We start from the raw sequence: 12,067 nt of genomic DNA, 5'->3' as shown, positions 1-12,067 counted from the left end.
ACCGTGAGATATAGCCACAGGAGTGTTACAAGAAGGGAGACTTGTGATCTGACTCATTATGATTATTATTTTGAGTTGGGGTTCCAGTCTGTTGCCCTGGCTGGAGTGCAGTGGCAAGATCATAGCTCACTGCAGCCTCCACCAACTGGGCTCAAACCATCCTCCCACCTCAGCCTTCTGAGTAGCTGAGACTACAGCTACAGGCACAAGTCACCATGCCCATCTAATTTTTAGTTTCTTTGTAGAGATGGGGGTCTCACTGTATTGCCCAGGCTGGTCCTAAACTCCTGGCCTCAAGTTGTTCTCCCACCTTGGCCTTCCAAAGTTGTGGGAGTACAGATAAGAGCCACTGTGCCCAGCCAAAATATTTACTTTGGTAACTGAAGTGTGAGGATCAAGACAGCATTGGCAGCTGGGCGTGATGGCTCACACCTGTAATCCCAGCACTTTGGGAGGCTCAGGTGGGTGGCTCACCTGAGGTCAGGAATTTGAGACCAGCCTGGCCAACATGGTGAAACCCTATCTGTACTAAAAATACAAAAATTAGCTGGGCGTGGTGGTAGACGCCTATAATCCCAGCTACTTGGGAGGCTGAGGCTGGAGAATCGTTTGAGTCCAGGATGTGGGGGTTGCAGTGAGCTAAGATCGCTCCATTGCACTCCAACCTGGGCGATAGGCCAAGTCTCTGCCTCAAAAAAAAAAAAAAAAAAAAAGCCGGGCGCGGTGGCTCAAGCCTGTAATCCCAGCACTTTGGGAGGCCGAGGCGGGTGGATCACGAGGTCAAGAGATCGAAACCATCCTGGTCAACATGGTGAAACCCCGTCTCTACTAAAAATACTAAAAATTAGCTGGGCATGGTGGCGTGTGCCTGTAATCCCAGCTACTCAGGAGGCTGAGGCAGGAGAATTGCCTGAACCCAGGAGACGGAGGTTGCGGTGAGCCGAGATCGCGCCATTGCACTCCAGCCTGGGCAACAAGAGCGAAACTCCGTCTCAAAAAAAAAAAAAAAAAAAAAAAAGTATAGGGACCAGACTGGGCTTGAATCCAGCTCTGCACTGGGACAGTCACATAACCTCCCTGTGCCTCCATTTCCTCAGCTCTAGAATGCAGATAGGAATTTGCTTCAGCACTGCATTTCCAGCACCTAGAGCAGTGCCCAGCACACAGTAGATACTCAATAAGTGTTTGTTGAACATTAAAGTGTTGTGCTAATGAAATGAATCAATATGTAAACCTCTTGACACAGGGCTTGGGATGTAAGAAGGACTCAGTAACTCTTAGCTGTTAGGATGATAGATTTCTGACAGCGAGAGAGCTGAGAAAGGAAACCGAGCAGGTGAGAGCCTGGGTGTGTGTGCCTTTAGCGGGTTAGCGGGGAGGTGGAAGGCAGTCTGGACCCACCTGTCGGCAGCCCCTCTCAGTCCACTGAAGGACCGGGTTGGGTGAGGCTGAGAACTTGACCACTTCGTTTTCGTACACGTCCAGAAGGCGGACTCGGAGCCGATAGACGCAGCCGCAGTTCTCTCGGGCGCCCCACCTGCCAGGCGGCAGTCAGCGTCTATGCCCCCGCCACCCAGTCAGCTCTCTGGGTTGCGGTCTGGGAGGCTGAGGGCTGGGCCTTCCTGCATCTTGATGAGGGTCCTGCACATCTGAACCACATTTGGAGACGTCCTAGCCTGGGAACCTCTAGGGGATGAGCCTTGGTGGTCCTGGGGTGGAGCCAGAACCTGGAGGAGGAGCCTGGGTTGTTCTGGGGTGGAGCCAGAACCTGGGAGAGGAGTTTGGGTGGTCCTGGGGTGGGGCCAGAGCCTGCAGGAGGAGCCTGGGTAGTCCAGGGGTGGAGCCAGAACCTGGGGGAGGAACCTGGGTGGTCCTGGGGTGGAGCCAGAGCCTGGGAGAGGAGCCTGGGTAGTCCAGGGGTGGAGCCAGAATCTGGGGGAGGAGCCTGGGTGGTCCTGGGGTGGAGCCAGAACCTGGGAGAGGAGCCTGGGTAGTCCAGGGGTGGAGCCAGAACCTGGGGGAGGAGCCTGGGTGGTCCTGGGGTGGAGCCAGAGCCTGGGAGAGGAGCCTGGGTGGTCCTGGGGTGGAGCCAGAACCTGGGGGAGGAGCCTGGGTGGTCCTGGGGTGGAGCCAGAACCTGGGGGAGGAGCCTAGGTGATCCTGGGGTGGAGCCAGAGCCTGGGGGCGGAGCCTGGGTGGTCCTGGGGTTGATTCTGGAGGCTTTGGGGTGGGTAGTTGGGGGACAGGAAAGGATGCTCTAGGGAAGAACCCCAATACAGGTAGGTGCCTCATGACTTCAAGGAGGAGCCAGCGCCCCAGGAAAGAGACTAGATTTTCTGTGGAGGAGCCACAGCCTGAAGGAGGAGCTGGAATGCTTTGGGGCAGAACCTGGGTGCTCTGGGAAGAAGGCATTCATCCTAAGCCCGAAGGCTCTGAAGCCAGCTCTGTCCCAACCATGCTCCCTGAGCCTCAGCTCACAGGGAACTGTGCCCTCACCACTTTGGAGGCCCTGGGCATCCACGAGGGGGCCGGAGGAGGTGTCTTGTTTCAGTGGGGTATCAAGCCAGTCAGTGGCCCCCTGTGGACCACCCCAGCTTGCTGGAAAAAGGGTGAGCAGGAGGGCAGAGTGGGGGTTCTGGCTTCACCAAGGCTCTACCCTCCCTGGTTCTGCATCACTTTCCCTCTCTCAGCCTCATCACAGAGGGTGCGCAGTGACAGCCACTACCCACGGGGTTGATGAGGTGGGAAATAAGCCTGTGCTGCAGAGCCGCTGCCAAGCCTGCTGCTGCTCCCAGGGCAGGGTGCCGCTCCTCACTTACCAGTCAGCCACACAGATCTCAATCTGGGCGCTGTCCAGCAGCTCCTGCCACACCCCCTCCATCACCAAGTCCACAAGCTGCCTCTTGAAGCACCATCTGGGAAGGAGAGATGGCAGGGGGCGGGGCAAACAGTCCTGGCATTCAAGTCACAGTCAGAAACCACCTCCTCCAAGAAGCCTCCCTTGATAACCCTCTCTAATACAGCCCTCAGGGTTTGCTCTAGCAGACTTGAAGATATATGATGGCTATACATCTCTCCTTGGCCTCTCGGATCCCCTCTGCCATTCTCCACCCTGCTCCGGGCTCCAGGCAGCTGACCTCTGTGAAGGCCTTCCTTCCCCTCATCTTTGTCCCTGCAGCCTCCTCCTCCTCATTTATAGCGAGTACATGTTCTTATGCTAAGGACAGCAAATAAAGTAGGAATCAGGAAGCATCCCCAGGACTAAGGTTAATCAGAAGAGAACATGGGGCCGGGCATGGTGGCTCACGCCTGTGATCCCAGCACTTTGGGAGGCCTAGGTGGGTGGATCACTTGAGGTCAGGAAATCGAAACCAGCCTGGCCAACATAGGAGGATGGTTTGAGCCCAGTTGGTCGAGGCTGCAGTGACCTATGATCTTGCTACTGCACTCCAGTCAGGGCAACAGACTGAGACCCTAACTCAATTGTAATAATAAGACGTCAGATCACAAGTCTCCCTGCTTGGAACGCCCCTGTGGCTACATCTCACAGTAAAAGCCAAAGTTATGCAGCCACACGCACCCAGTCTCTCGCCTGCTCGGTTTCTCTTCTCAGCTCTGTTGCTACTGCATGTCTATAATCATCACAGCCATGTAGGACATGAGTACAAATGAAGGCCACATACTAGACATGTGAGCAGGGAGCTCTGCAGCCTCCTAAAGTGTGGGTCAGTTTCTTATTTATTTATTTAGCCCGGGTCTAAAGCCAGACGGCCTGGATGGCCTGGTCTCTGTCACTCATTGCTTCCTGTTGGATCAGCCAATGGGACGCTCCAGCAGGGGATGGAAGTGAAGGAGGTGACTAAAATCAGGGTGTTTATCCCCTTAGGTCCTTCCCAAGGGACTGCCGTGTCCCTCAGGAAAAGGCACAGCTCCCCAGAACTCCCTCCTCCTGTTTCAGAAACTGTTTCCTCTCCTCACCTCTAGTAGTCTAGGGCGGTATGTTCCTTCCCTAACTATTACTAGGTCAGGGGTTCCTCTCCTCAAGTTAGAATGTGCCGTAATAACAAAAATAGTACAGTATTGGTGGAAGGACAGGTAAGTTGACCAATGGAACAGAACAGAGTGCCAGAAACTGGCCCAGCACAGGCCGGGCGCGGTGGCTCAAGCCTGTAATCCCAGCACTTTGGGAGGCCAAGGCGGGTGGATCACAAGGTCAAGAGATCGAGACCATCCTGGTCAACATGATGAAACCCCATCTCTACTAAAAATACAAAAAATTAGCTGGGCATGGTGGTGCACGCCTGTAGTCCCAGCTACTCGGGAGGCTGAGGCAGGAGAATCGCTTGAACCCAGGAGGCGGAGGTTGCGGTGAGCCGAGATTGCGCCATTGCATTCCAGCCTGGGTAACAAGAGCGAAACTCTGCCTCAAAAAAATAAATAAATAAATAAATAAGAAACTGGCCCAGCACAATGGCTCAGGCCTGTAATCCCAGCACTTTGAGAGGCCGAGGCAGGCAGATCACCTGAGGTCAGGAGTTCGAGACCAGCCTGGCCGATATGGTGAAACCTCTTCTCTACAAAAAATATAAAAATTAGCCAGGTATGGTAGCACACCCCTGTAGTCCCAGCTACTCGGGAGGCTAAGGCAGGAGAATCACTCAAAGCCAGAAGGCAGAGGCTGCAGTGAGTCAAGTTGCACCACTGTACTCCAGCCTGGGCCACAAAATGAGACTCTGTCTCAAAAACAACAAACAAAAAACAAACCAGAGTGCCAGGGACAGAGCTAGGTATGCAGAGTAACTTCATAAACCGTAGAGATGGCATTATCATTCCATGGAGAACACAGATTTTTCTCATTTTTTTTTCTTTTGAGTCAAGGTCTTATTCTGTCACCAGGCTGGAGTGCAGTGGCATGATCCTAGCCCACTGCAAGCTCGAACTCCTGGGTTCAAGAGATTGTCCCACCTCAGCCTCCCAAAGTGCTGGGATTATAGGCGTGAGCCACCATGCCTGGCCTTCAGTTTCCCATTATAAAGTAGGAGCAATAATAGCATCTATGTCACAGGGTTGTTGCCAGAGTTATAGGTAAAGTGTCTAGTATAGAGCAACCCCTTGTGGAGGCAAAACTGACTCCATCTTGGATGCTAATCTGCCATGTTCACTTTTTTTCTGAAACAGAGTCTCTGTCACACAGGCTGGAGTGCAGTGGTGTGATCTCGGCTCACTGCAGCATTTGCCTCCTGTGTTCAAGTGATTCTTCAGCCTCAGCCTCCCAAGTAACTATAGGTGCATGCCACCAGGCCTGGCTAATTTTTGTCTTTTTAGTAGAGATGGGGTCTTGCCATGTTGCCCAGGCTGGTCTCAAACTCCTGACCTCAAGTGATCCACCCACCTAGGCCTCCCAAAGTGCTGGGATCACAGGCGTGAGCCACTGTGCCCGGCCCTATGTTCTCTTCTGATTAACCTCAATCCTGGGGATGCTTCCTGATTCCTACTTTATTTACCGTCCTTAGCATAAGAGCATGTACTTGCTATAAATCCAGCCCTTAGATCAAAGCAACCTGATGTCAGCTCACCGTGGTCTGTGACGCACAGAGCGTTCTGGCCTGTTTTAGAGGGCTGCCTTTGTTTGTTTTGTTTTTGGATTGTAGGGTCTCCCTCTGTCACCCAGGCTGGAGTGCAGTAGAGCAATCACAACTCGCCATAGCCTCAACCTCCTGGCCTCAAGTGAACCTCCTGCCTCAGCCTCTGAAGTAGCTGGGATTATAGGTGTGTGCCACCATGCCCAGCTAATTTTTGTGTTGTTTATAGAGGCGAGTTTTTGCCATGTTGCCCAGGCTGGTCTTGAACTCCTGGACTCAAGTGATCTGCCCGACTAGGCCTCCCAAAGTATGGGGATTACAGGCTTGAGCCACCACGCCTGGCCCTTTTTAATTGTTTATAGAATGAGTACACCCTTTCCCTATGGCATAGAAGCCCTGGGTCTGAGGAGGAACAGTGCCGAGATTTCCCTGTCTTCCTTTGGCCCAAGACTATGCTTCTGTCTGTAAGTTCCCCAATTATTCACCCTTTACTGGCAAGCTGGATTTGTCTGCCTCTTTCTGTGGTTTCTCCACTCCTGCGTTTTGCATAGACACCCCTTTCATGAAACACCCCCTGAAAATGTCTGTTGCATTGTTGTTTTACTGTTTGCGTTTAACATCTCTCCCACCTCTACATCTAAAACGTAAGTGAAAACACCCTGTCTTTCTTTTTTAGAGACAGGGTCTCCCTCTGTTGCCCAGGCTGGAGTGCGGTGTTGTGATATTGGCTCACTGAAACCTCTGCCCTGCCTCCCGGGTTCAAGCAATTCTCCTGCCTCAGCCTCCTGAGTAGCTGGGATTACAGGCACCCACCACCATGCCTGGCTACTTTTTTTTTTTTTTTTTTTTTGAGACGGAGTTTCGCTCTTGTTACCCAGGCTGGAGTGCAATGGCGTGATCTCGGCTCACCGCAACCTCCGCCTCCTGGGTTCAGGCAATTCTCCTGCCTCAGCCTCCTGAGTAGCTGGGATTACAGGCACGTGCTACCATGCCCAGCTAATATTTTGTATTTTTAGTAGAGACGGGGTTTCACCATGTTGACCAGGATGGTCTCGATCTCTCGACCTCGTGATCCACCCGCCTCGGCCTCCCAAAGTGCTGGGATTACAAGCTTGAGCCACCGCGCCCGGCCTACTTTTTGTGTTTTTAATAGAGATGGGGTTTCCCTCTGTTGGCCAGGCTGGTCTTGAACTCCTGATGTAAAGTGATCTGCCCACCTTGGCCTCCCAAAGTGCTGGGATTACCACCACCGTGCCCAGCCTCAAACCCTGTCTTTAGATCAAAGCAATCTTGCTGCTGTCTCACAAACTGCAGGCGATGAAGCACAGAGCATTGTTGCCTGCAGTTGCCAACCCTCCTGATTTTTCCTTGTATCTCTGGCGTATAAAACAGTATCCTCAACAAATATTTGTTGATTGATGGAATGAATCAATGAATAAATGAACGGGGGAAGGAGAGAGAGCGAAGGTGAGGATGAGGACAGTGTCAGGGGTAGGGTCCCTTTCTCTCTTTGTGGCCCTTACCCCAGGGATCAGGGCCACTCACTTGGGCCACTCACTCGAAAGAGGTCACGAAGCAGGTCTGCGAAGGAGCCCCAGGCACCAGCGTGAGGTTCTTCTCTATGGCCCAGCCACTCCCGCCGTGCCCCACCTCCCAGCCTCTGAAGCCCTCTGTGGAAAAACAAGAGTTAAACAGAAGATTCGTCTGCCAGCCTGCCCAGGAGAGACCCCGCGACCACCCAGCTTGTGCCGTCCACCAGCCTCTCCCTCTCGCGCTCCAGTCCTCCCTAGCTTCTCCTAATGACTCCTCCTCCCATTAACTTGTATTCCTGGTCCTACCCCACACTTGCGACTCAGCTTCTCCTCAGCTTCCCTTACTTCCTCTTTCTTCTTCAGTCCTGCTCTTGATTGTGTGTGTGTGAAAGAAAGGAGAGAGAGAGACACACACACACAGAGAGGGAGAGACAGGGTCTCACTCTGTCACCCAGGCTGGAATGCAGTGGCTCCATCATAGCTCACTGCAGCCTCAAACTCCTGGGCTCAAGCGATCCTCCCATATCAGCCTCCGGAGTGGCTAGGACCACAGGTGCATGCCACCACATCTGGCTAATTTTTTCGTTTTTTTTTTTTGAAACAAAGTTTTTCGCTCTTGTTGCCCAGGCTGGAGTGCAATGGCATGATCTCAGCTCATGGCTTCAAGCAATTCTCCTGTCTCAGCCTCCTGCATAGCTGGAATTACAGGTTTGCACCACCATGTTCGGCTAATTTTGTATTTTTAGTAGAGATGGGATTTCACCATGTTGGTCAGGCTGGTCTCAAATTCCTGACCTCAGGTGATCCACCGGCCTCAGCCTCCCAAAGTGCTGGGATTACAGGCGTGAGCCACTGCACCTAGCCTAATTTTTAAATTTTTTAGAGACAGAGTTTCACTTTGTTGCCCAGGCTGGTCTTGAACTCCTGGCCTCAAGCAGTCCTCCCACCATAGCCTCCCAAAATGCTGGGATTACAGGTGTGAGCTACCGCATCCCCCCACCCCCTTTTTGTTTTTTGAGACAGAGTCTCGTTCTATCACCCAGGCGGGAGTGAGTGGCGCAATCTCGGCTCCCTGCCACATCTGCCTCCTGGGTTCAAATAATTCTCTTAACTCAGCCTCCCAAGTAGCTGGGATTACGGGCACACACCACCACGCCCGTTTTTTGGTATTTTTAGTAGAGACGGGGTGGGGGGAGGTGTCTCACCATACTGGCCAGGCTGAGCTCGAACTCCTGACCTCGTGATCCACTCGCCTCGGTCTTGTAAAGTGTTGGGATTACAGGCGTAAGCCTCCGCGACGGCCTTTTTTTTTTTTGAGACAAAAGTCTTGCTCTGTCACCCAGGCTGTAGTGCAATGGCACTATCACAGCTCACTGTAACCTCGAACTCCTGGTCTTAAGCGATTCTCCTGCCTTGGCCTCCCAAAGTGTTGCCATTCCCACCGCAGCTGGCTATGGTCCTGTTCTGCATGCCCTCTGCATATCAAACTACTCGCTTTCTCCCCTGGCCCAACCACGGTCTTTCTGCCTTGCCCCGCCCACTCATTCTCTAGCCCCGCCCACTGGTCCTCCAGCGGTCCCGCTCATTGGCTACACCTCTCCAAGACTCTGTCCAGGCCCCGCCCCTGGCTCGCTCATCCCGGCCCCGCCCACCCACTCAGCCTCCTGGGCCCCACCCCCGACACTCACGTTCCCCGCAGGAGTTGAAGATGAGGTTGCGGCCGAAGGGCGCGCGCACACAGTACCGTGCCAGGGCGCACAGCGGAAACTCCTCCTCCTCGTCCTCGTTGCTGGGTAGGCAGCGCTGGACCACTGCGTAGAGTGCGCGGCCCTCGGCACTGCGGTCGCGGGCCAGCTGCAGCAGCCACACTGTGGGCCCGTCCACCACGTCGCGCCAGGCGCGGCACACTGGGCGGCATCGTGTGACTAAGGCGCGTGGTGGCACGTGGCTCAGCACCTGCACCAGCAGCTCCGGGGGCAGCGCGTCCAGGGCCAGGGGTGGGTCCGCTGGCAGCCGTGGCTGCCGCCGCGAGGGCCGGGCGCCCATCTCCAGCAGTTGGCGTCCTGCAGGTCAAGAAGGGTCGGTAGGCGGGTCAGCGCAGCCAGGCCATCCCCTTCCTACCTTCCCTCCCGGGGCGCAAGGCCTCTGCATGCAGCTGGAGAGACCCCATTAGGTCCATGGGCAGCTAGGGACCCAGTTCCCTCTCTGATCCTGGGCATCTCCGCATCTTTCACGCTTAGGCAAAAGACCCTTGGCCTGACTCTGACCCCATCAGGATCGCTGATCACGGCTTCCGTCTGGCGTGCACTTGCGTCAGGCTAAGCGCTTTATGCATAAGACCATAGCAAACTGGAGACTTGTCACAGTGAAACGGCACAAGAACTAGCAGAACTAACCCCATTTTTGCTTAAGGGGACTTTACTCATTCCTGCACAAAGGCTAGGATAATTTTAGAGCGCTTAGATAATATGCAAAACCAGCAATCATGTAGTTTTTAAAACTAACTCTGGGATTAAAGAAGTATGTTAACAACTATGTTTTGGCAAAGATTTATAGGAGCACTGTGACCACTGCAGACATCTAGGTGCCAGCCAGGGTCCGAGGAGATTGGTGATTTCTTTGTCACCTTAGAACCTCGGTCAACCTCGGACCCTCGGATCCTAGCTGGCACCCAGATGTCTTCAGTGGTCATCTTATTTTTATTATGTGTTTACGGAGCTGGAAACGGACTATAGCCTCTACCTCCTGGGCTCAAGTGATCCTTCTGCTTCAGCCTACCAAGTAGCTGGGACTCTAGGTGCATGCTACCATGCCCAGCTAGTTTTAAATTTTTATTTAATTTTTTTGTTTTTTTTTTTGAGGTGGAGTTTCGCTCTTGTTACCCAGGCTGGAGTGCAATGGCACGATCTTGGCTCAACGCAACCTCCGCCTCCTGGGTTCAGGCAATTCTCCTGCCTCAGCCTCCTGAGTAGCTGGGATTACAGGCATGCGCCACCATGCCCAGCTAATTTTTTGTATTTTTAGTAGAGACGGGGTTTCACCATGTTGACGAGGATGGTCTCAATCTCTTGACCTCGTGATCCACCCGCCTCGGCCTCCCAAAGTGCTGGGATTACAGGCTTGAGCCACCGTGCCTGGCCTAAATTTTATTTAATTTTTATAGAGACGGGGGTCTCTCACTACATTGCCCTGGCCGGTCTTGTAATCGTGGGCTCAAGTGATCCTCCTGCCTCAGCCTCCCAAAGTGCTGGGATTGGTGCGAGCCACTTCGCCTGGCTTGTTGGTCACCTCTTAATCACAATGCCCTTTTCTTCCCTCTGCCCTTACTATAAAAAAATAAAAATTTCATCTGATTTAAGATGGTACTTTAGGATGATAGTCCACTATGTTCTCTGTTTGCTGGCTCTCTGAATAAACTTGCTTTTCCTCCCACTAACTCATCTCTCTTGAGCTTGGCTTTCTTTTCTGTTTTTTTTTTTTCTTTTTTGAAACTGAGTCTTGCTCTGTTGCCCAGGCTGGAGTGCAGTGGTACAATCTTGGCTCACTGTGACCTCTGTCTCCTGGGTTCAAGTGATTCTCCTGCCTCAGCCTCCCAGGTAGCTGGAATTACAGGTGTGTGCCACCACACCCAGCCAGTCATTTTTGTAGTAGAGATGGTGTTTCACCTTGTTGGCCAGGCTGGTCTCGAACTACTGACCTCAAGTGATCCGCTTGTCTCGGCCTCCCAAAGTGCTGGGATTTCAAGTACAAGCCACCACACCTGGCCTTAGTTTGGCTTTTGAGTGGTGAGTGGCCAAACCTAGGCTGGGTTACAGACCCACAGGGAAAAGCACTGCAGAAGAAACCATTTCCACCCCATCCCCCAATCTGTTCCAACTCTTGCGGCCTTTGGAACCCATGACTTATTTTTAGCAAAATCTCTTCTTGCCTCAGTTACTTCTCTGAATATTGCTACAACCTTCTTGCTGTAACTGGAACCCAGCTCTCCTGTGGAACTCCCAAGTGAGAGGTCTCGGTGCTCCTGGGAGCTGCTTCCTGACCGTCTCGCTCCATACTCCCCCAAACCCCCAGTGCTGAATCTCAACGCTACTCTGCCTCATGCGTCATCTGCTGACCCAGATCATGACTCCTCTCTTCTCCCTAATTTTAGCTCTGGGCTGGTGGCCACTCATGCTGCTCTTAGCATCATTCTCAGTGATTTCCATAACCAGATAGATTGTTCTTCTGCAGCCCCAACCTCTCTGTTCCCTGACCTCCCTCTAGTGACTTTATCCTTTCCCCAACCCCTCCTGCTCAGGGTCAGGCCCAGACCTTGTCCCAGTAACATCAGCCTCTTCAGAACCTCAGTTTCACGTATTCACTCTCTATCCATCACTTCCTCTTTCCACCTCATTCCCTCCAGTGCCTGGCTCCAATGATCCTTCCAGTGTGCTATGATCGCCCATCCCTTGTCCATTTCATTTTGTACTGCCCCTCACCTCCCATGCCCTCATTTCTTCCTTAGCCAGCTTCAATTCCATGCTTAATCATTAAAAACATTCTTGACCTGGCATGCTGGCTCATGCCTGTAATCCCAGCGCTTCGAGAGGGGAAGGTGGGAGAAATGCTTGAGGCCAGGAATTTGAGATCAGCCTGGGAAACATAACGAGACTCCATCTGTACAAAAAATAAAATAATTAGCCAGGTGTGGTGGTGCACACCTGTAGTCCCAGATACTCCAGAGGTTAAAGTGGGACAATCACTTGAGCCCAGGAGGTGGAGGCTGCAGTGAGCTGATTGTGCCACTGCACTCTAGCCTGGGCAACAAAGCGAGACCCTGTCTCTAAATAAAATAAAAAGAGTGGCAAAAAAAAGTGGGGCTGTAGCTAGAAGGGGATGTGAGGTCAAGAGAAGGTTTGGGCTGTGTGCAGTGGCTCACGACTGAAATCCTAGCATGTTGGGAGGCCGAGGCGG

The 12,067-nt window shown here is 52.9% G+C and overlaps 1 protein-coding gene across 3 annotated transcripts in view; it reads right to left on the bottom strand.

The window, feature by feature from the left end:
* FBXO17 (F-box protein 17) overlaps positions 1-12,067 on the bottom strand; it is a 39,018-nt gene that overhangs the window by 2,090 nt on the left and 24,861 nt on the right. For 2 of the 3 annotated variants that reach the window (XM_074386389.1, XM_039466803.2), the window contains exons 2-5: positions 8,803-9,177; positions 7,141-7,252; positions 2,820-2,915; positions 1,402-1,537 (exon numbers count right to left, since the gene is read on the bottom strand). In XM_074386389.1, coding sequence (XP_074242490.1) covers positions 1,402-1,537; positions 2,820-2,915; positions 7,141-7,252; positions 8,803-9,160 — 702 coding nt within the window. In that variant the 5' untranslated portion in view covers positions 9,161-9,177. Of the gene's footprint in view, positions 1-1,401; positions 1,728-2,819; positions 2,916-7,140; positions 7,253-8,802; positions 9,178-12,067 lie in introns of those variants that run through there. The other variant, XM_074386388.1, reaches the window with a different exon arrangement.

Source organism: Saimiri boliviensis, chromosome 14 (genome assembly GCF_048565385.1).
Source record: "Saimiri boliviensis isolate mSaiBol1 chromosome 14, mSaiBol1.pri, whole genome shotgun sequence".
NCBI lineage: Eukaryota > Metazoa > Chordata > Mammalia > Primates > Cebidae > Saimiri > Saimiri boliviensis.
This window is presented reverse-complemented; position numbering and strand designations above follow the sequence as displayed.